The sequence below is a fragment of the Hemicordylus capensis genome, chromosome 1, assembly GCF_027244095.1.
Source record: "Hemicordylus capensis ecotype Gifberg chromosome 1, rHemCap1.1.pri, whole genome shotgun sequence".
NCBI lineage: Eukaryota > Metazoa > Chordata > Lepidosauria > Squamata > Cordylidae > Hemicordylus > Hemicordylus capensis.
Genome location: NC_069657.1, coordinates 356,156,885 through 356,179,194, shown reverse-complemented (window position 1 = coordinate 356,179,194; position 22,310 = coordinate 356,156,885). Strand labels below are relative to the sequence as shown.

The window sequence follows — 22,310 nt, the reverse complement described above, 5'->3', positions numbered from 1 at the left end:
ATGAATCTGCTCACACACTTCAGTCTTGAAAGGAGGCCATGCTTTGTGTTCTACCACTATCTGAGGTAAGGTTGGCAACATTGTGGCAGGGCCTTCTTTGTGATGGCATTCAGGTGGCCCAACCGCCCTGGGCCAAACTGAGAGGGGCGGTATAAACATGCAATAAATAATAAATAAAACTCCCGGGTGTGTGATCTGGCTGGCTCCTTTTCTTTGTGCCTTTAGACGTTAGTTAAAAACAAGCTTGTTTTTACAAGCAAGGTATTCTACGATTATTTAATATCTGCCAGATTTTATTGACTGCTTCTGCGTATTAATTTGTTTATTTATTTATTTTTGATTTGATTTATATACCACCCTTCCTGAGAGAGATTCCTGCCTGCAACCTTGGAGAACTCTCTGCCAGTCTGTGTGGACAATACTGAGCTAGATAGACCAATGGTCTGACTCAGTATATGGCAGCTTCCTCTGTTCCTATGTTTCTACATCAAAATAAAAACAAAACAATAAAGTCAAAACTAAATCAACTGAACAATTAAAATCATTTAAACATTAAAATCATTTAAAATCAACATTAAAATCATTCAAAACCTCAGTGAATAAATTTGTCTTCAGTGCCTTTTTAAAAGTTGCCAGAGATGGGGAGGCTATTTCAACAGGGAGCGCATTCCAAAGTCCAGGGGCAGCAACGGAGAAGGCCCGTTCCCGAGTAGCTGCCAAACGAGTTGGTGGCAACCATAGACGGACCTCTCCAGATAATCTTAACAGGCGGTGGGGCTCATGGTGAAGAAGACGTTCTCTTAAATACCCAGGGCCTAAGCTGTTTAGGGCTTTATAGGTAATAATCAGCACCTTGTATTTTGCTTGGAAACATATCGGCAGCCAGTGTAGTTCTTTCAACACAGGAGTAATATGAACATAAGAACAGCCCTGCTGTATCAGGCACAAGGCCCATCTAGTCCAGCATTCTGTTTCACACAGTGGCCCACCAGATGCCTCTGGGGAGCCCATAGGCAAGAGGGATGTGCGTGCCCTGCTGTTGCTCCCCTGCAACTGGTATTGTGAGGCATCGTGCCTCTGAGGCTGGAGATGGCCCACAGCCACCAGACTAGTAGCCATTGATAGACTTGTCCACCATGAATCTGTCTAAGCCCCTTTTAAAGCCATCCACGTTGGTGGCCATTACCACATCCCATAGCAAAGAATTCCATAGATTAATTATGCGCTGTGTGAAGAAGTACTTCTTGTCAGTCCTAAATTTCCCAGCCTTCAGTTTCATGGGATGACTTCAGGTTCTAGTTTTGTGATAGAGGAAGAAAAATTTCTCTCTGTCTACCCTCTCTACTCTATGCATAATTGTATACACTTCAATCATGTCTCCCCTTAGTCGGCTCTTTTCCAAGGTAAAGAGCCCCAGGTGCTGTAGCCTAGCCTCATAAGGAAAGTGCTCTAGGCCCCTGATCATTTTGGTTCCCTCTTCTGCATCTTTTCCAGTTCTACAATATCCTTCTTAAGATACGGTGACCAAAGCTGTACCCAGTACTCCAGATGTGGCTGCACCATAGATTGGTATAAGGAAATATTAGCATTTTTATTTTCAATCCCCCTCCTAATTATTACTAGCATGGAATTAGCTTTTTTCACAGCTGCCACGCACTGAGATGACACTTTCAATGAGCTGTCCACCACAACCCCAAGATCTGGTCAGTCACTGACAGCTCTGATCCTATCAGTATATATGTGAAGTTGGTGTTTTTTGCCAGAGTGTGCATCACTTTACACTTGCTTACATTGAACTGCATTTGCCATTTTGTCTTCCAGTCCCCCAGTTTAGAGAGGTCTTTTTGGAGTTCCTCACAATCTGTTGTGGATTTCACTACCCTAAATAGTTTAGTGTCATTTGCATATTTGGCCACTTCACTGGTCACCCCAACTTCTAGATCGAACAGCACTGGTCCCAGTACCGATCCCTGGGGGACCCCACTTCCTACCTACGTCCATTGTGAAAACTGTCCAATTATTCCTACTCTCTGTTTCCTGTAATTCAACCGATCCACACACGAACCTGTCCCTTTATTCCATGACTGCTAAGTTTACTCAAGAGCCTTTGGTGGGGAACTTTATCAAAAGCTTTTTGGAAGTCCAAGTATACTATGTCAATCGGATCACCTTTATCCACATGCCTGTTGACACTCTCAAAGAACTCTAAAAGCTTAGTGAGGCAAGACTTTCCCTTGCAGAAGCCATGCTGGTTCTCCTTCAACAAGGCCTGTTCTTCTATTTGCTTAACAATTTTGTCCTTAAGTATGCTTTCCATCAATTTACCCGGCACCAAAGTTAAGCTGTCTGCCCTGTATTCCCTGATCCCTCCTGGATCCCTCCTTGAAAATTGGAGTCACACTGGCTACTTTCCAGTCTTCTGGTACAGAGCCTGATTGTAGGGACAAGTTAGATATTTTTGCTAGCAGATTGGCAATTTCACAATTGAGTTCCTTCAGAACTCTTGGGTGGATGCCATCTGGCCCTGGTGATTTGTTAATTTTTAGCTTTTCAAGACAGTTTAGAACATCTTCCCTTGTCACCTCAAATTTGCCCAGTTCCTCAGCCGCTAAACCTGAAAAACTCAGTTCTAGAGAGGGTAAATGGTCAGTATCCTCCGCTGTGAAGACATTCAGCCTCTCTGCAATCTCACATCCTCCTTAATAATCCCTTTCACATCCTCATCATCTAAGGGTCAAATCGCCTCCCTGGCAGGTTGTCTACTTCTGGTATATTTAAATAAGTTTTTGTTATTCCCCATGACACTTCTAGCTATATGCTCCTCAAACTCTCTCTTTGCATCCCTTATTGTGTCCTTGCATTTCTTTTGCCAGAGTTTATTTTCCTCCCTGTTCTCTTCAATTGAGCAGGACTTCTGTTTTCTGAAGGAAGTCTTATTCCCTTTTATAGCTTCCCTGACTCTATTTGCTGGCATCCTCCTGAACCTGGTGGTACCTTTCCTCCTTCTTGGTATACATTCCAACTGTGCTTCTAGTACTGTGGTTTTAAATAAGTTCTCTGCTTTCTGGAGTGATTTGCTACTGTCTCTCCTAAATGACCCAGAGACCAACCTGGCCACTGCATTCTGGACCAACTGTAGTTTCCGAACTACGTACAAAGGCAGCCCCACATAGAGAACATTGCAGTAATCCAGCCTAGTTGTTACCAGCATATGTACCTCAGTGGAGGTCGTTCATCTCAAGAAACGGACACAGCTGGCGTACCAGCCAAAGCTCATAAAAAGCATCTCTGGCCACTGCCTCAACCTGGGACACCAGGGAGAGGTTTGGATCCAGAAGCACCCCCAGAGTGCATACCTGCACCTTCCAGGGGAGCGTGACCCCATCCAGAACAGGCAGATCAAAATCATTTCCCGAATTCTTACCCTGCACAATAAGTACCCCTGTCTTATATGGATTCAGCCTCAGTTTTTTATCCCTCATCCAGCCCATTATTGCCTCCAGGCAGGCATTTAGGGAGGTTATGCCTTCTCCCAATGATGTTGACATGGAGAAATAGATTGGGGTGCCATCACATGGAGAAATAGATTTGGGTGTTGTTGGGTACTGATAGCACCCTGCACCAAATCTTCTGATGATGTCTCCCAACGGTTTCATGTAGATGTTAAACAACATCAGAGACAATATGGAGCCCTGAGGGACACCATAGGAAAGTTCAAATTTAGAAGAACAACAGTCCCCAAGGGACACCATCTGGTATCTGCCCATGAGGTAGGAGCGGAACCTGCTACCCCCAATCCCCTCAAACGTTCCAGAAGGATACTATGGTCAATAGTATCAAAAGCCACTGAGAGATCCAAAAGGACCAACAGAGTCACACTTCCTCTGTCAATTCCCAACTGGAGATCATCAGGCCAGCCAAGGCAGTCTCTACCCTATAGCCTGCCCGAAAGCCAGTTTGAAATGGGTCTAGATAATCAGTTTCCTCCAAGACCGCCTGGAGCTGGGAGGCCACCATCATCTCAATCACCTTGCCCAGTCATGGAAGGTTGGAGACAGGCCTATAAGTTGCTTAACTCTGAGGGATCCAATGCAGGCTTCTTCAGAAGCGGTCTAATGATTGCCTCAAGACAAGGAGGCATCCTGCCCTCCCTCAGAGAAGGTTTTATATGGTTTGTTTTATTGATGATTTTTAGAGCACTTGGTAGATCCCCTGACAGTTCTATTTTAGGGTGGAAAGGCGGGATATAAATATTTTTTATAAATAACCAAATCTTGCTTCCACGAGAAACTCACAAAGTAGTCTTAGGCAAGCCACCGTCTCTCAGCTTCAACTTTCATTCCAAAATATGGGGATAATGATATTTCTGATTTTCCTTACAAGGTTTTTGGAAGGATGAGGCACTACGTGTGAAGCACTTTGAACATTCTCAAAACACTATACGAATACTAAGCATTAGTAAATATTATTATGACTACACTAGTGATAATAAGAATGCAGTACTCAAACCACACTCCCTAATAACCCCAAGGTTTGTATGGGTCTACTCTAGCATAAAATACTACCATTTATTCCAATAGTATTCTACTATAGTATTCTACTATTGTAGTAGAATAGTATTCCAATAGTATTCCAACAGTATTCCAATAATATTCCAATTCCTACTATTGGAATATGCAGTTTCAAGCAACAACTTGGATTTATTAAGATAAGTCCCTCCAGTGCAGTAAATGTTTTCTCTGGTTGTTGTAGAACGTCTGCTTGCTAATTTGGATGCACGCAAATTATGGTCTTATTACATCTGTCTATATTACATATATGTAAATATATATATATGTAAATATATATATATATATATATATATATATATATATATATATATAACATATATATATATAACATATACAGAGTACATCTGTCTTTTTCTCCTCAAAACCCCTACATAATAGTCTTTCAAGTCTGCTGTGTCAAAATGATGGTTCTGTTCCTCAGTAAAATGTTAATATGCTCTTGACATTCTAAAAACAAGATATTCTCTCCAGGACAAAAAAGAGTCACCCTCCTCCTCCCAGATGTGATACTATGATAGACAAAGCATCAGAATGAATTAGAATGAAGGTTAGAAATGAAGATAATGTGATGGCTAAAGCATCAGAAGGCATTAGACAGTGAAGTGGTGAAAACCCCTGACAGCCAAATGCTTCTCTAATAACCCAGTCAAGGAACACTTGAATAAACAGAAGCTGACAAGACTAACCATTTGTTTTTCTTTAACAAGAGGCTTTTAAGGCCTTCTACAATGTTAGAATTTTGAAAATAAAAATTTACATCTCTGCATGCAGCTTCAGAAAACTTTTAGAACTTTTCTTCTGAGGAAATGCCAAATTGAGAGTGAAAAGCCCTCGTGCAAGCATTAAAGATCAAGCAGTGACATTCTGCTTCCAGTGACATTTTGCAGCCAAAATAAACACCTGATTAATCATGCGCTTGAGGTCCACTCAATGGCTAGGTGCACCCACTAATCTGTCTAACAGCTAGCTCTATGATATCATGATATCAGCTACTACAGTATTTCTTCAACACACCAGCCAATTCAATAAAATGAGATAAGTGAGAAAGTGAGAGGTGATAAACTCCTTGTCATATTAGCATAGATCACTGGTCAGTTTGTCCTGGGTGGGGAATGGGGGAATGGAATTCCTTCTTCTACTCCAATATGCTATTTATTTACATCTCTTATATAAAATTAACATGTCAAGACACATCCCAAGCCCACTCTGAAACTAACACGAGAGCCAGAGTGATGTAGTGGTTGGAGTGGGACTAGAACTGCGGAGACCAGAGTTCAAATCTCCATTCAGCAATGGAGCCCTGGGCCAATTATCTCTCAGACTAACCTATGTCACAGGGTTGCTGTGCAGATAAACATAGCTATTTATACCTATTTTGGCTCCTTGCAGAAAGAGCAAGATATAAATGTAAAAATCAACAGAATAAAATAAAAAGCAGTCTACTGACTCTGTTATCTCATTTCCATCTAAGTCCATAGCTCAATGAGTTAAGAATTAAGGTGAAACTGATTCCCTTCTGATTTTCGTCCTATTTAGACATTGAGGCTGTGCACACGATAAGCTCTACCCAGGTTAGGGCAGCTCTACCTGGTTAGGGCTGTTCATTGCAGCGCCGGGACTGAGGCTGATCCTAGCGCTATCTCTCCTGGTAACCTGAGTTTACCTGGGTTAAAGGGCATGCAGCCTGAGCATACACAGAGTCAGGCACCTAAAGCCCGACTCTGCTCATCATGTGGTGCATTGTGGGATTCCTGGAGGCTGCGATGATAAGTTCCGGTCTCCAGAAATGTGCGCTGCATGGAACAGTACGCACTGTGTGGGCACACGATGTTGTGCACATGAGGAGTTCCGTTGATCATCTGGGGATGAAGGTGGGTTCATCCCTGCCTTCCCCACTGCCCTTTATCCCCGTCCCTAGTTTGGTTGTGAGAATGACCTTATTGTGTTGTACATGAAAACATATGTCTGTATATGTGCACATGTCTTTGTGTAAATTACTGGTCAAGGAACAGACAGAAAGTGTACTACTCTACATGTGTTGAACATAATGTATGAATAATTGCATGTGAGTGCAGATTTACATGTGTTGAACATGTGATTTAGGGCATGTACAAGGCTAATACTGTGTTATCACTTAAAAACTCACCACACAAAGAACTCTCATAAACACACACAGTGTAAAATGAATGTGGATCTTCAATCCTTCAGCTGTTACAGAAAGTTTTTTAAAATCCTAAAGAAGTTTCACTTGTTTCTCTGTGAATGCTTTTAGACAGGTTTCCATGGTACACATTTCAGTGTAAATGATCTTTGTCAATTGTCAAACTATCTATATAATTCTCCTGGGTGTGCCTTGGAATGTGTGTCCCAGCACCCAGCTGATTTGCTGGGCAGCGGACATAGCTGATTGGCTGAGGCACACCCAGGAGGACTGGTCGCTGTGGCGGCGGGCTTGGTCACGGAGGCCAGAGGAGGTGGCGGGCCCGGCCATGGAGGCAAGACCCAAGAGGGGGGAAAGAAAGTGTGGGGGCAGAAGTGGCAGTGGGGAGAAGAGGCAGCTGGGCCTAGAAGCAGAGAATGGGGCAGAAGGTGGGGGAGAAAGATGTAACCGCCAGCCCCAAAGAGCGCACAGATGCTCTGTGCAGGGTCGGCTAGTATCAGATTAATTTCCTAAAAGTAATAAAGGTGTTTTGGTTATTTTACTCACCATTCCATGATTCAACCAAGGTGGTATAAAATTATCAAGGAGCTTTGGGTACACCAGTTCTCTGTCATAGATGTAGATGCTCCAAAACATTGTCACAACAAACTGAGATGAAAAGAGAAAGAGATTTTAATATATTAGGTTTGACTTTGTATTTTAATAGTATTAATTAAGCAAACAAATTAAAAAAAAATAGTGGTTGCTCCAAAATAGTTTCTCTTATATATATAGTGTTCTGGAGGCCAGAAGTTAATTTTGCCTCACAAAGCAGCCTATGAATAGTGCTGGAACATAATATAATATGATATCTGCCTCTGGATTTGTTAAAGTCTGGACAATCTTCCTTTTTCTCAAACTGACAACTTCATTCCTCTTCCTGAAAAGAGGAACTCTAGGCAAAAAATTTACCACACATTAAGGCAGTTCACACGACAGAAAACTGGGTAGGGCAAGTGTCCTACCCATCTTTGGGAGCTCTGTGCACTCCAATCATATTTGAACAAACACCTCGGTAGGAGGAGGAGGCAGTGGTCATGTGTGAGAGAGGAGCTTGGTAGGGCAGCGTTTCCTCTTTCTTTCTTAAAATGCTGGGTATGAAAGCTAGGTAGGATGGTGCCACTCGACCCAGCTCTTTTCGCACACATGATCATGCCACCCTACTCCTACCTAGTTGTTTGCACACACACGATGGAAAATCGGGAGTGTGCATAGCTCCCGAAGCTGGATAGGGCACTTGTCCTATCCAGTTTTCCATCATGTGAACTGCCTTACTGATTAAAATTTGGTAGGATCAGCAAGGACCAGACAGAATCATTCTTAGGGGCAGATCTGGCTTTTTTCTTTTCTTTTATATTTTTCCTTTCCTTTCCTTCTTTTCTTTTTTAACATTCCCCAAAGTTGTGCTTCTTTCTTAGTATGGTTCTTAGATTAAAATATACCTTTTGACACCTAGCCTAGTTATGACTGCACTCAATACTTTAACAACTGAAATAGCTGATTTATAATTAACAGTAAAACAGAAGATGTACTTCCAAAAACATGGTTAAAACAAAAGGAGGTAGAATCCAAAAGGAGAAAACTCTCAAGTGCCTAAATCCACTGAACTGCTAGGTCAACATAATGACATGTAAACAGTTCTTTCAATGATCTGAACTTCTGATTATCCAGTGCTGCAATTCTGCACAAGAATGCAGGACCTGGAACAGACTCTTCTAAGAAACCAGTGTAACCTCTCCATTCCCACCATGTGCCCTCTGTACTTGGTGTCCTGCTACTGTGATGAGCTTACTGCATCTTAGTAAGCCTATCCCTCTAAGCAGAGGTCCTTTTGTGCCTCGAGGCTACCAACATCCTGCTCTTAACCAAGTCCCTGCTTACAGGTTTGCTCCAGTTTCTACTGCAAGCAGTCATGCACTGGGGACCTGGTAAAGATGGATGCCCTAAGATAAAGTATGGGACAGGTGGCCAAGATACAGCATGACTCACACCTGTGGTTTACTGAGTGCAGAGGTGACATGAGGTGGGAGAGGGCACTACATTGATTTCTTATGAGAAATCACTCTACACCAGGGCTGCTGACTTTTGATCCTCCTACAGATGTTGGCATACAACTCCCATCAACTCTATTGGCCACTGTGGCTGGGGATGCTGGGAGCTGTAGTCCAAACACAGTTGAAGGGCCACAGTTGAGTAGCCCTGCTCTACACTCTGCTCATTTCATATGTAAGATTGCAGCCTAATGCTTTGGGCATATCCTGGTCCAACATGTGCTGGCAAAGTAAAGCGCTTTGCCTTAAAGCTTCATTTGGCCCACTTGTGCATATTTATTTATTTCATTTATAAACCGCCCCATCCAGAGGCTCTGGGCGGTATACAACAACTTTTAAAAGATAAACCGCACAATTAAAACAATGCTAAAAACAATATAAAAACAATTCAAAATGATTAAAACTATTTAAAACCAATTAAAATACATTTAAAAAACACAACGCTTTACAAGCCTTGGAAGGCCAGGCCAAATAAATAGGTTTTTAAGGCTCACATAAAGGCCGACAGCAAGCCTAAACTGTGGCTATCTGCCGGGTGTGCATTCCATAGACCAGGAACAGCTACAGAAAAGGCCCTGTTCCGAGTCGCCACCAGACGTACTGGTGACAACCGGAGACGGACCTCTCCAGATGACCTCAACGAGTGATGGGGATCATACAGAAGAAGGCGCTCTCTCAGGTAACCCGGACCAAAGCCATTCAGAGCTTTAAAGGTAATAACCAGCACTTTGTATTTTGCCCAGAAACATATCAGCAGCCAGTGCAGCTGTTTTAAGACAGGCATAATATGGTCTCTCTGGGTTACCCCAGAGACCAATCTGGCTGCCGCATTTTGAACTAACTGAAGTTTCCGAACTATGTACAAAGGCAGCCCCACGTAGAGCGCATTGCAGTAGTTGAGCCTGGTAGTTACCAGCTGATGCACCACTGTTCTGAGATCATTCATTTCAAGGAATGGACGCAGCTGTCGAATCAGCCGGAGCTGACAGAAAGCACTCCTGGCCATAGCCTCTACCTGAGATACCAATGTGAGTTCTGGATCCAAGAGCACTCCCAAGCTGTGTACCTGTTCCTTCTGGGGGAATGTAACCCCATCCAGCACAGGAAGATCTAACTCATCCCCTAAATTCTGACCCCCTACAATGAGCACCTCCGTCTTGCTTGGATTCAGCTTCAATTTGTTATCCCTCATCCAGCCCATTACTGCCTGTAGGCAGGCATTAAGGGAGTGAATGCCATTTCCTGATGATGAAGATGATGATAAGGAGAAATAGATTTGGGTGTCATCAGCTTACTGATAACACCCTGCACCAAATCTCCTGATGACCTCACCCAGAGGTTTCATGTAAATATTAAAAAGCATTGGTGACAAATGGAGCCCTGAGGGACTCCATATAATAGCTCCCATTTCAAAGAGGAACTGTCACCAAGCTCCACCATCTGGGATCTGCCTGAGAGACAGGAGTGGAACCACTGCAAAGCAGTGCCTCCTATCCCCAATTCCCCCAGGTGATCCAGAAGGATACCATGGTCGATGGTATCGAACGCCATCGAGAGATCCAAAAGAACCAACAGAGTCACACTCCCTCTGTCGATTCCCCGGTAAAGGTCATCCATCAGACTGACCAAAGCAGACTCAACCCCATAGCCCACTCTAAAGCCAGTTTGAAATGGGTCTAGATAATTTGGATTTCCTCCAAAACCGCCTGGAGCTGGTTAGCCACCACTCTCTCAATCACCTTACCCAACCATGGGAGATTGGAGACCGGCCTATAACTGTCCATCACTGAGGGATCTAGGGAAGGCTTCTTAAGAAGTGGTCTAATAATTGCCTTCTTCAAACAAGGAGGGATCCTACCCTCTCTCAGCGATGAGTTAATGATATTAACTAAGCCATCCCCAACAATCTCCCTGCTAGATAAAAGCAGCCAAGTTGGGCAAGGATCCAGAGAACAAGTGGTAGGCCACACCTCCCCAAGCAGCTTGTCCACGTCATCAGGCATCACAAATTGAAACTGATCCAATCTAATACTGCAAGAAGGATTGCTGGACACCACATACACATTATGGGTGGCCTTTATTTAAGGTAAGGATCATAACTTCTTTGCAAACACAAGATAACTGCTTTGTTCAATTAACTTTTCTTTTTCTTAAGTAAAGGACATTCACATGACCTCTGAGAGTGCCAGGGAGGGAGGGAGGCAGGATAGCACCTACCTACTCACCTACAAGGAGTGCAGCGCACTGATGGACCCATCCGTGATTCGGGTGCTCTAGGTGCCCGACTCTGTGTCTGCTCAGGCTACGTGCAGCCCAAGCATACACACAACCCTGTACCTGAATAAAAGGGGGTGCTCATGCCCTTTTACCCAGGTAAATGATCAGGTAAGAATCTTGGGCTACCTGGGAGGGCAGCGCCAGCCTGGTAGGGCTGGGTAGGGCTGCTCATGTGAACCGCCTTATAGTGTTTTTAGATATTGCTTTTACATAGGAACATAGGAAGAAGTCAGACCAAAGGCCCATCTAGCTCAGTATTGTCTACACAGACTGGAAGCAGCTTCTCCAAGGTTGCCTTTTACTCCTTCTGTATTTCAGTACATTACTTACTTGTAATTGTAATTACATTGAATTCCAATAATGGAATTCACCACTTTGCAATGGATGAAATTCACCACTTTGCAAATGTTTCACAGCTGAAAAGCATTGCACTGATCCCAAATGATAATAATGCTCTGCACATAATTACAGACACAGCAGGAATTGCTACCAAGGAAATCAATGAAAATATGTTCTATTATGCTGAAGTCAAATGCTTGCCTTCTAATGTTGTTGGGCAAGAAAAGAATGAATTCAAGAGAACAAGGATAGCTTTGAAGATTCAGATGATACCAAGAAGAGAAATGAACTGGCTGAGAGCAGCTGAGAGGAAAAGCAATTGCATGAGAAGGAAAAGGGGACAGTCAAAGAATCCAAAAACTCACCAGTGGTTGAAAGTGAGGAGTACTTCTACTATTTTAAATATGGCAAGTTATAATTTAAGCTAAAAAGCATCCAGAGTCCCTCTGAGTGTCCTAAAAGCTGATCTAGAGAACTCTTGTGAAGCTCAATCCTATACATTTTTACTAGGAGGAAAGTCCCACTGAATTTTATGGGCCTGCTCTCAAGTGCACAAAAGTTTATTTATTTATTGTTCAATTTACTGTTACTTAATTTATTTATTGTTCAATTTTTATATCGCCTTTCAAAAAGCATCCCAAGGCAGTTTACAAAAGTTAAAATACAATAAAATTCCATAAAATACTTATCATAAAAATCAGTTGTTTGTGAATGTTATGATCATCATCCTTTTTTATGGTCAAAAAACCAGAAAAGTTAGTTATGGATATTATTAAATGAACAGACTAGAAAAGACATTCATTTGAAAAACAAATACATTAACAGCAGAAGGCATTTTTAAAAACAAAATGTCCATCCTAGGCAATATGGTGCCTTTCATTTATTTCATTTTTATGCACATGAGAAATGCAAAATCCAATATTAAGTGTTATTTTTGAAAACAGACCTTCCCTTAGTGACACTGAAGAATTTAGATGAGCTGTGCTGGTAAACTGTTCTGCCAATGTATATCCAGTTCATAGTTCATTAGCTTCCAATGTATTGGCCCATCTGTTAGATGAGCACTGATGCCTGTTCAAGCTAAGTTTAGATTGTTCCAGGAAAAATGTTATAATGGACCAGATCAGAGGTGTAGCAAGGTTGGAGTGGGCCCTGGGACAAGAAGTGAAGATGGAGATCTGCCCCCTAGGCCCCTTGCCTTCTTCTCCTCCCATGGCCTTGCTGCAGAAGAATAGTAAGGACATGGTGTAAAACAAAACATCTCAGCACTCCCTTTCTTTCACTTCTATGCAAATAAGATCACAGACTAATAGGATGGCTGATGCTCAGTGACATTTTCCTTGCTGTTGAGCCAGTCAGTCAGGCTGAAGAAGCAGTAAGTTGAATCTGAGCATTAGCCAGCCAGTCAGGAGAAGAAGAGGAGGGAGAGATGGTGCCTGATACTCCTTCCCTTCTCTCCTGGAGGAGACTTTTCTCGCTTGAAGCCATGTCCTCCTATCAGCAGCCACTAGCGTGCCAAGGAGTCAGGTTGCTGGGACGGGGAAATGGAAGAGCAATCTGTTGCTCAGCCAGCAGCCTTCTTCCCCCCATCATGACCCAAGGACAATTGTCCCACATTGTTCAATTATACCCCTGGACTAGATGCAAAACACTGCAAGAATTAAATATTCTTTAAGAAGTATCTCTTTTTCTCATGCCAATACTGGAATTGGCACCATATCTTTTTTTAAAAAAATGCTGTTTAAAGTCTGGACAACAAAGCCACTTGGCCTTCCATTCTAAAACACACACACACACACACACACACACACACACACACACACACACACCACACACACACACACACACACACACACACACACACACACACACACAGCTTCTCTAAAATATGCTGTATTGCAAGAGGCCAGAGTGAACCTGTCAAACACAACTGGCATGTGCAACATATGCAAAGAGAAAGTCAGTCCCACTGCTACTTTACAAAGAGCAGGCCCATCATGAAATGATGATATTATGAGTTTAGCTGGACCATGATAGAGTGAATCCCACAGAGCTGGCAGCCACATTAGTATCTTGGGAAGCAAAGAAAACTTGTGGACTTTGCCAATTGGGTTGGGGTGGGGGAGACAAAGTTCCATCTGTCTTCTAACCAAAGTCAGCCAATGGATGGAAATGGTTCAGCAAAACTGGCTACAACCATCTGGTGCTCCAGGTGGAAGGATCTGCTTAACAAAAGCTCAAAGAACAGGTAGGCATGGGGTACAAAAAGGATGCACAAGAGGACCAATCTAATTTTTGCCAACATTTTACTTCAGAAACTTCAGATATTATGCTTGCATCAATCACAGAGATCACTTTTCGTATTATAAAAGATGCATACTGCAACCGTTTCCGATCCATGCTCACTATTTTTCTTATTTCAGAGAAATAGGTTTTGATTCTACAATGTCTAACTTGCAGGATGCCAGTATGTCAGTAAAAATGAGAACATTAATGTCAGAGTCAGAAGATGTCAATCTGCCATGCTCTTCTAAAAACCCATTGACCCATGGCCCAAAGAGTTAATAAATAATGTTCTAATGTCTAATTGATGCAGTTACTATGAAGCCAATCAAGAAGTCATAAACCACTCCCTGTGACTTAGTCAGTTGTTGAATCCAGAAAAAATAGAGGATACGAGTTTCATGATGTTGTTTTCAACAAGAATTAGAACTAGCTGGCCCTGCGCAGAACATCTGTGCCCTAGTTCTCTGTCTCTCACCCCACCCTGGACAATCCAGCTCCCTGCCCTGCCTTCCCCCTCTCCCTTCCTTAAGCCACCCCCTGCAATCCGGGATGGCAGGGGAGGTGGCGAGACCTTCCCCATTCCTTGCCCCACAACTCTATCTCCCCCCCCATCCCTCAGCCTCCCCCCTCCTCTTCCTTTCCTAGCATGAGCGGCATCACGGTGGCCTAGGTCGGATCCTACTGCTGGCCTCTGTTGTGTCACCCTGCCAAGTCTCCCCGCGAGGATGGCCAGTTTGGGTGGGAGAGTGCACTGAAGGCCGGCCTCCGTCGCCCTGCCAAGTCTCCTTGTGAGGAGAACAACTGAGCCAGGGCTTCCCTTCCGGCCGGCAAGGACAGCCCTCAGTGCTGTCTGAGGGCTGTCCTTCACCCTGGCCATCTTCCACCCTGGCCATCTTCCTTGCAAGGAGGCTCGGCAGGGCGACGGAAGCTGCTGCTCAATGTCTCTTCTTTCTTGTTGCCGCAGCACCGCTGCCTCCTCAGACCTCCCAACTCCTCCTCCTCCTCAGCAGCTGCCCCTCTGACTCCTGCTCAGCCCTGCTCCGTGCCTTCTCTCTCCTCTGGACAACTCTCACAAGATGTGCCACTTACCACGGGATGTGCGACATACGTCCTAAGGCTTTAAATATAGAGATTCATGGCTTTATTTTATTTACTATGCATGAAGCAAAATTCTTCATGAGATCAAGGGCTTGCAAAATCATACCCATGCGGCTTGTGGAAATGGGTGACCATGCAGATGTGTATTCTGCATGGGTTGAACGTTACTGTGAAGTCCAGTAAAATTAAAATGTGAATTTCTGCATCGCTTATGAATGCACCCTAAGAACCACAAGAAAGTTGAAGAAAATGTTTTTCACAACTGGGATCTACCTTCAAAATTCACATTCCAGAAATGATGCCTTCAACTTCTAAACAAGCCTTGCCAGTACTCTGTATGGGCAGAACTAAGTGGCTAGCAATCAGTGGCACTCTTTGGACCAAACTTTTGGGCCAAAGTCCGGACCTCCACAGGGAGGGGGGCCTTCAAATGTCCCTGGGGGCTTCCAAACATTTCCCCGGGGTTAGATCATGTCCCTCCACATGCTGTGGCGGCAACTGAACTGGCAGAGGCCATGTGCGTGGTGGGTGCCAGGTGGCCATGTGCTCGCCCAGTGGTGGCGGGGGCTCCAAATGTCCCAGCTCTGCCCATGCTCTGCCTTGCCAGCACAGTTGGCCATGTGTGTGGGCCTTGACACGGTCCATGTAGTGCTCTTGGAGTTGGGGGCCTCCAAATGGCAGTGGTGCCTGTGCCACCTCCATGGGCAGATATCTGGACTGCTCGTCAGGGGAGACCTCCAAGTGGTGATGGTGCTGCGCAGCCGGCAGCGATGGGGCCGGGAAGCTATCTGCAAGCCGAGTGGCCATGTGCTCACTGGTGGCAAAAACATCACAAGAAAGGAAAGACCCACTGAATGCTACAGCATGGTCCCCACGCCCCACCGCCAGCCCCCACCCCGACAATTCTCTTTCTTCCAGCACGTGGCCTGGCAAAAAAGAGAGATGGGGAAGAAGGAGGTTGAAATGCTGGACACCCTAAAGGGGCCGCTCCTCTCCGTGCCCTGCTGGCCTCCATCATGCCCAGCAGCAGTGAGAGCGACAGGCCCCCACAGACAGGCAGACAAGCAAGCGGGTGAGCCGTGAGTGGCCTGGGGCAAGGGAAACGTGCTCGGTGTTTTCCACCACTTCCTCACAGCTGCTGTTCCAACTTGGCCAGCGTCAGCCACTGGCCTCAGAGGCAGTCCAAGTTCCAACTGATAAGGAGACAGGGGAAACCAGGGGGTGAGGGAAAGCCAGCTGATCCTCAAGCTGAGAGTTTGTTCATCATGGGTGGGGGAGCCTCCCATGGGACAAGCTCCCGCCGCTGGCCTCTGCTTGCTTTGCTGGCAGCCCCTCCATGCCTGCACACACTCGTGCTGCTCGTTGCAGAATCAGGGGGAGAAAATAATATTGGGGGCGGGGAATAAGCAGGGGTGTAGCCATAATTGTGCAGATGGGTTCAATGAACCCGGGCCCCCAAACTCCTGAGGGCCCCTCAGCTCCACACCTCCCTATTTTTTTCATGATCTCCCTCTCTCTGAAGGGCCGCTGGGGAGAGGGGTGAACACAGGCCCCCTCTCCCCTAGCTACACCCCTAGGTGACACACTTTATTCTTGGAGAGTGGCACACCGTGCCAGACTGAGGCACAAGCTAAGTCAGCTACAGCTCTGGCCTCCCTTTCTAAGAAGCCTCTGATCTGAGCTCTAATACACACTGGACTTGGTTTCAAATGGGACTTTCCCACGCAAAGCTTTTCTGCCTGCAATGCCTTGGTCCTGCAGTATTAGTACTAGGAACTAATGAATTGTTTGTTTACCAGTGTCTGCCAGGGCTTGCACAGCTCACAGGAGGTGGGGAGCAACAAATCCTCAGCTGTCCATCACAGCAGCCCTTGAAGCAGCAGCAGGGGTGGGGGGAGGGTGCGGAATAGTAAAAGGAAGGCATGTGTGGTGGAGAGTGGATGGAGGAGGAGGAGAGGAAGGTTAGGAGAGCAGTAAAAGTGCCACATGCAATACAAAAGAGGGTGGGGAGTGCCAGGCACCAAGCCAGAGGCTTCCCAAATCTCCTGCAAGCTGCAAATTTAGTCTCTCTCCTGCAGTGCTTGCTGCTACTGCTGTTTCTGCAGGCATTTATTTTTATTTCCATCTAGCGAGTTCCTTGTAGATTTGGCACTGGCTGAATATGTGTACATTTCAGAAGGTCTTGTGGAATGAGGGGAAAATGCCGTTTCTGAAAGCTGCTTTGTAATTACTTTGTTCTCATGGAATGGGAAAGCCTTTGTAATCGTTCCATTCTCCATTTTCTGAGATAGAAACTGCTCGAAGTTTTAGGGCGGTGGTTCAGCCGCAAAGAGTGTGAGACGGAACTCAGGTTTGCACTGGTCAAGAAATGGTTAATAGGGTTTGTAAGTTGTCTTGTTGCTAATTGCCAGTTGTAAAACCATAAATTTGCTGACAGGCTAGAATGTGAGAAGAGGCCCCCCTTTCCTTGTATCTCCTGATAGCCAAGCCTGCAAAAGCCTGCAAAAGTTACACCTTCAAGGATAAGGGGGGACAGCTTGCTTATCAACATGTAGAGTAGAAATGCTTCATTGTACTAGAGGAATGTTTGTCTAATTAGCAATGATTATATTTGTAATATGATGGACAATGATGCTAACCAATGAAACGATTGGTCCCTCGGGGCTGAATGTTGATGCCCAGCTATGTAATTATGCCAAAGTATAAAAAAACTGAAACAAAGGCAGCTGCGCGCAACTCTCTGGCAAGCCGTCAGGCACAGGGAGAAGCCACCAGCGCTGGTTTTGGTAAATAAAAGGTGATTTTGCTTCTTTCAATCATCCTTGTCGTCTGGTTTATGGGAACTGGGTTCTCTAGGTAACAGTCTTTCCTGTCTGGCCCTTGGACTTGTGCTTTTTCTTTGCAAAACTCTCCCTGGCTTGCAAGCAGCAACAGCCCACAGCACCCTCTGTCCCTGTAGCCAGTCATCTGTCTCCTCCAAGCCCACACCCTTCTGCTCCCCTCTGCACTTTTGGTTACTCCTGTGGAAACTGGATGGGTTTTACAAGAGATGGGAGAGTGATGCAAATCAACACTGTTGTTGACTTCAGCTCCCATCATCCCCAGCCAAAGACCACTGCAGCTTGGGATGATGGGAATTGAAGTCAATAACATTTAATTAATTAATTAACTGATTCTATTTCTATTTGAACACTGCTCCAAATTTCTGTTTCTGGGCGGCTTACAGCAACATAAACAAATTAAAACAGAAATTAAAACTATAGAATATTTTTTTAAAACCACAGGTCTAGTTAAAAAGCTTGGGTGAATAAATGTGTCTTTAAAGACTTTTTAAAAGTCTTATTTAAAAATATCAAGGAAAAATCCCTGTTACATGGAACACTGGTAGTAGTCACCCATCCAAATGCAAACCAGGGCAGACCCTACTTAGCAAAAGGGACAATTAATGCTTACTACTGCATGATTACCTCTCCCCCCAGGTTTTTCTGTGTTGATTAATTGTGAATTTCAGGTGTTTCCAAAGGCTTGATGGTGGTTACTATGCTGGTGAACAGATTGCTTTACCTCTCTCTGGAAATCTCTGCATGTGGAATTGAGGATGCTTATATTGTTGGCTGGCTCCAAAGGCCTTTAGGTGATGATGCTTACCTTGCAGCCAGGGGTGCGGGGGCTTCCAAAGGCCTTTAGGTCCAGGCTCAAAAATTACCTAGATGCACCACTGCTTGCAATATTCTGTGTAACTTCATAGCACAAGACCAATGTTTTGAGTAAAACCCACAAAACAATGTCTCTCTCCCCCCCCGCGCTCCTCATGGTGAAGACATCTTTTCATTTCCCCCATTTTATCTACTTTAAAGCTTCAGAAAGCATTGTGACAAACTGTCGTCTTACTACTACTACACCCCTGCTAACTTGGCCAAAGAGGCACCTTTTAACGTGGTGATTCTCTTTATTTAGCAGGGGGAGAGTAACTGGCGCTATTCACCCACAGAACAGTACCTCCAGTGACTGTTGCTGGTGTCTATCTTGTGTTTCTTCTTAGATTGTGAGCCCTTTGGGGACAGGGATCCATCTTATTTATGTATTATTTCTCTGTGTAAACCGCCCTGAGCCATATTTGGAAGGGCGGTATAGAAATCGAATAAATAATAATAATAATAATAATAATAATAATAATAATAAACTTTGTTAACTGCCCCATAACAACTTGTTCTATGGGAGGCTCACAGCATAGCATTAAAACATCAAATAAATACACACACATGAAATCACAAGGGAAAAAAACACAAAATACAATACAAAACTATTTAAATCCCATGACATTTTCCCTACTGCAGTGAAGCTGCCAGCAGAGGTGTATCTAGGGAAAATAGCGCCTAGGGCAAGCACTGAAATTGCACCCCCTGTCCAAACATCTGACACCCATCTTTCAGATAACTTTACCATAATATCAGCTAAAAAATATAAGTCAAGCTCATTAATCTTTTAAAATTTCAAAAACTATTTAGCAGTGGACGTAGCCAGACCAAAAAATGCTGGAAAACTACATATTTCAGTATGCTGGGGCTCATGAAATACCCAAATACTATGTGGAGGTGTACTTGGAAAACTAAACAGAAGTGCCTGTCTAATTCTCTACTATGCATCTACTAGCATCACTATTACATAAGTTTTAAAAATAAATGGAGAATTTGACTTTTCCCAGATACTCTGAAAATAATTAAAGGATATGCAGAGTAAACTGTGTCACTGCTTGGAATTTATTCTAGTATTTCAGAAAGACAGTTAAAATGAGGGAAAGAGAGCAAGAAACTCCCAGTGGGCCTTAATACTAAGAATTTCACACTGATTCAAAGACAAACTCACCATTAATAACCATATTTTTAAGACACCACATTTAACCCACTTATCATAAGGAAAGTAAGAGCAAATGAATACAATCCTAGCTCATAAGCTTCAGCTCAGTATTCACAAGCCCTGATTCTCTGTACATAGTGGCAAACTGAATATGTGTACAGTGACTTATATTATATTAAATTATTTTTTTTAACCTGTAGCCCCTTCCGGGTGCTTCCTATAGGCTGGGGGGGGGGGCGTCTGCAAAGGTTACCCCTCCCACTGTTGGCCTCTAGGGCCTCGCAGAGACCATTTGAGCATGTGCAGTGGCCATTTTTGAAATTAATTGGGTTTTTTTAAATGGCCACTGAAAACAAAATGGCCACCACACATGCTCAAATGGCCTCTGTGAGGCCTGGCATGTCCTAGGAACTCACAGGGGCCATTGAGAATGTGCAGTGGCTATTTTGTTTTTGGTGGCGATTTTTTTTTTTAATTAATTTTAAGAATTTGCGCCCCCCTTCAAGTGGCGCCCAGGGCACGTGCCCTGCCTGCCCTACCCTAGATACGCCCCTGGCTGCCAGAAAGAGTTGTCTCTATCCATAGAGTGCTTCACACCTAGTGAAAGAGGAACTAACTGTTGCATCTGAATAAACAAACATTTTTTAAAAAAAACAAATGCACTATGCTCAAGTTGGTTTGTGATCCAAAAGGCCTGCATGAGAACTGTGAAGCAAGTGGGGGCTTGTGTTGTGGTTTTAATCCCCCTGCCCCCAGTGCTCCACAAGTCTGGCTTTTATGACAAAATTATGACAAGAAAGAACAGAGCTGGGGGGGGCAGGGAAGGCTCTCTCAGACTTCTACTATCATAGTTTCTATAAAGGTAAAGTGTGCCGTCAAGTCTATTTTGATTCCTGGTGCCTACAGAGCCCTGTGGTTTTCTTTGGGAGAATACAGGAGGGTTTACCATTACTTCCTCCCACGCCATGTGAGATGATACCTTTCAGCATCTTTCTATATCGCTGCTGCCCTATATAGTACCAGCGGGGATTCTAATGAGCAACCTTCTGCTTGTTAGTCAAGCATTTCCCTGCTGTACCACTTACCTTATTTTATTTATCTATCTATTTATTTATTTAACATATTTTATATTGCCCAAAATATTAGATTGTAAGTTCAGCTGATGCCTTGTGTTGATTTTGTCTCATTTTAAAAATACTTTCTTTATGATGTTATGAGCTATAACTAATACAATTAAAAATAAAGTTGACTGAGCTATAATTTCAGGCACTGAGAAGAAGGTGTTAAAGAAGGATAAAAAATGCTTCATGAAAAAATAAAATTATATTTTCCATGGTTTAATAGATGCTGGCATACTGTAAGTTTAGTTTTGAAATCAATATGGCAGCCACACTTGCATATGTTCTGATTTAAGAAGAGATTCTGGTGCTCACCCCCCTCACCCGCCGACTCTCCGCTTTATTGTTTGGGCTGAGACAGAAGTGATAGAAAAATCATGTGGACTTCAGATTTAATTCAGAAAAATTAAGACTACATTGTTCTCAATAATTCTTAGCTCTAAAATTATTAGCTGTGTTCATCAAATCAATTTTTTCCTTGAATAAAGAATTGGGAGGGATATGCAAGCACCAGGATAACATTAATTTAGATGCTTAAGGCAACTGGCATATTTTAAAGAATGCCACTTTAGTTTTAATCAGAAGCCTAATAAACACTTTATTCACATCTGCTTATTTTTCTATTTTGGGATTCACTCTTCTTTCCACCATACGCAACAGAAGTCCCCTTGGAAAAGAGTCACTGTGAGCTCTCAAAGTGATCCAACTTAAAATAATAATGTTGATGATTTCTACAGAACAAGTCAGGGAATTCTTACTTTCTTGTCCTAAAGTCTATTTAGGACAAGAAAGTCAGGGTATTGCTTACTTTGTGTGAAAATACATTGGTGGAACAATTTCTCCATAAGTACTGAGATGGATGAGCCACCTAATGGCGCAGTGGGGAAGTAACTTGCCTAGGGAGCAAGAGGTTGCCAGTATGAATCCCCACTGGTATGTTTCCCAGACTATGGGAAGCACCTATATCGGGCAGCTGTGATATAGGAAGATGCTGAAAGGCATCATCTCATACTGTATGGGATGGCAATGGTAAACCCCTCCTGTATTCTACCAAAGAATGTGGCAGAGACGATGCCTTTCAGCATCTTCCTATTTTGTTGCTGCCCTATATAGGGGTTTCCCATATCACTCTGTGGTTGCCAGGAATCGACACCGACTCGACAGCACAACCTTACCTTTACTGAGATGGATGAAATGTATTTTCTTCACAGAAACCAGAGTGTCAAACAAAGGGTGCCAAAATCATTTAGTAATTTTCTATGCAGAAGATCTGCTACTGGGATTCCTGATTTTTCTTGTCAGAGCTAGATAGTTTATGTTCACATTCTTGTAGCTTACCCTATCCTTGCATTGGTTAGCTTAGGGATTCTCAAACAGTCTTTGGCCATGGGGATGATGGGAGTTGTAGTCCAACAACAGCTGCTGACCCACATTTGAAAAACCCAGTGTTAACTGCTTCCCCTCAAGGAAAGTAAGCTCATGAGATCACCCGGCATTCTGTCTGTCTGTGTGT

At 43.8% G+C, this 22,310-nt stretch overlaps 1 protein-coding gene across 9 annotated transcripts in view; it reads right to left on the bottom strand.

The window, feature by feature from the left end:
- Positions 1 to 22,310, bottom strand: part of AIG1 (androgen induced 1) — a 133,376-nt gene that overhangs the window by 62,676 nt on the left and 48,390 nt on the right. For 8 of the 9 annotated variants that reach the window (XR_008315099.1, XM_053290220.1, XM_053290283.1 and 5 more), the window contains one exon: positions 7,279 to 7,380. The exons of the other annotated variant lie outside the window; for it this stretch is intronic. Coding sequence is in view for 7 of the 8 variants with exons in the window: in XM_053290220.1 (XP_053146195.1) it covers positions 7,279 to 7,380 (102 nt within the window). In the remaining variant the exon portion in view is untranslated. The remainder of the gene's footprint in view (positions 1 to 7,278; positions 7,381 to 22,310) is intronic. 9 annotated transcript variants of the gene reach the window in all.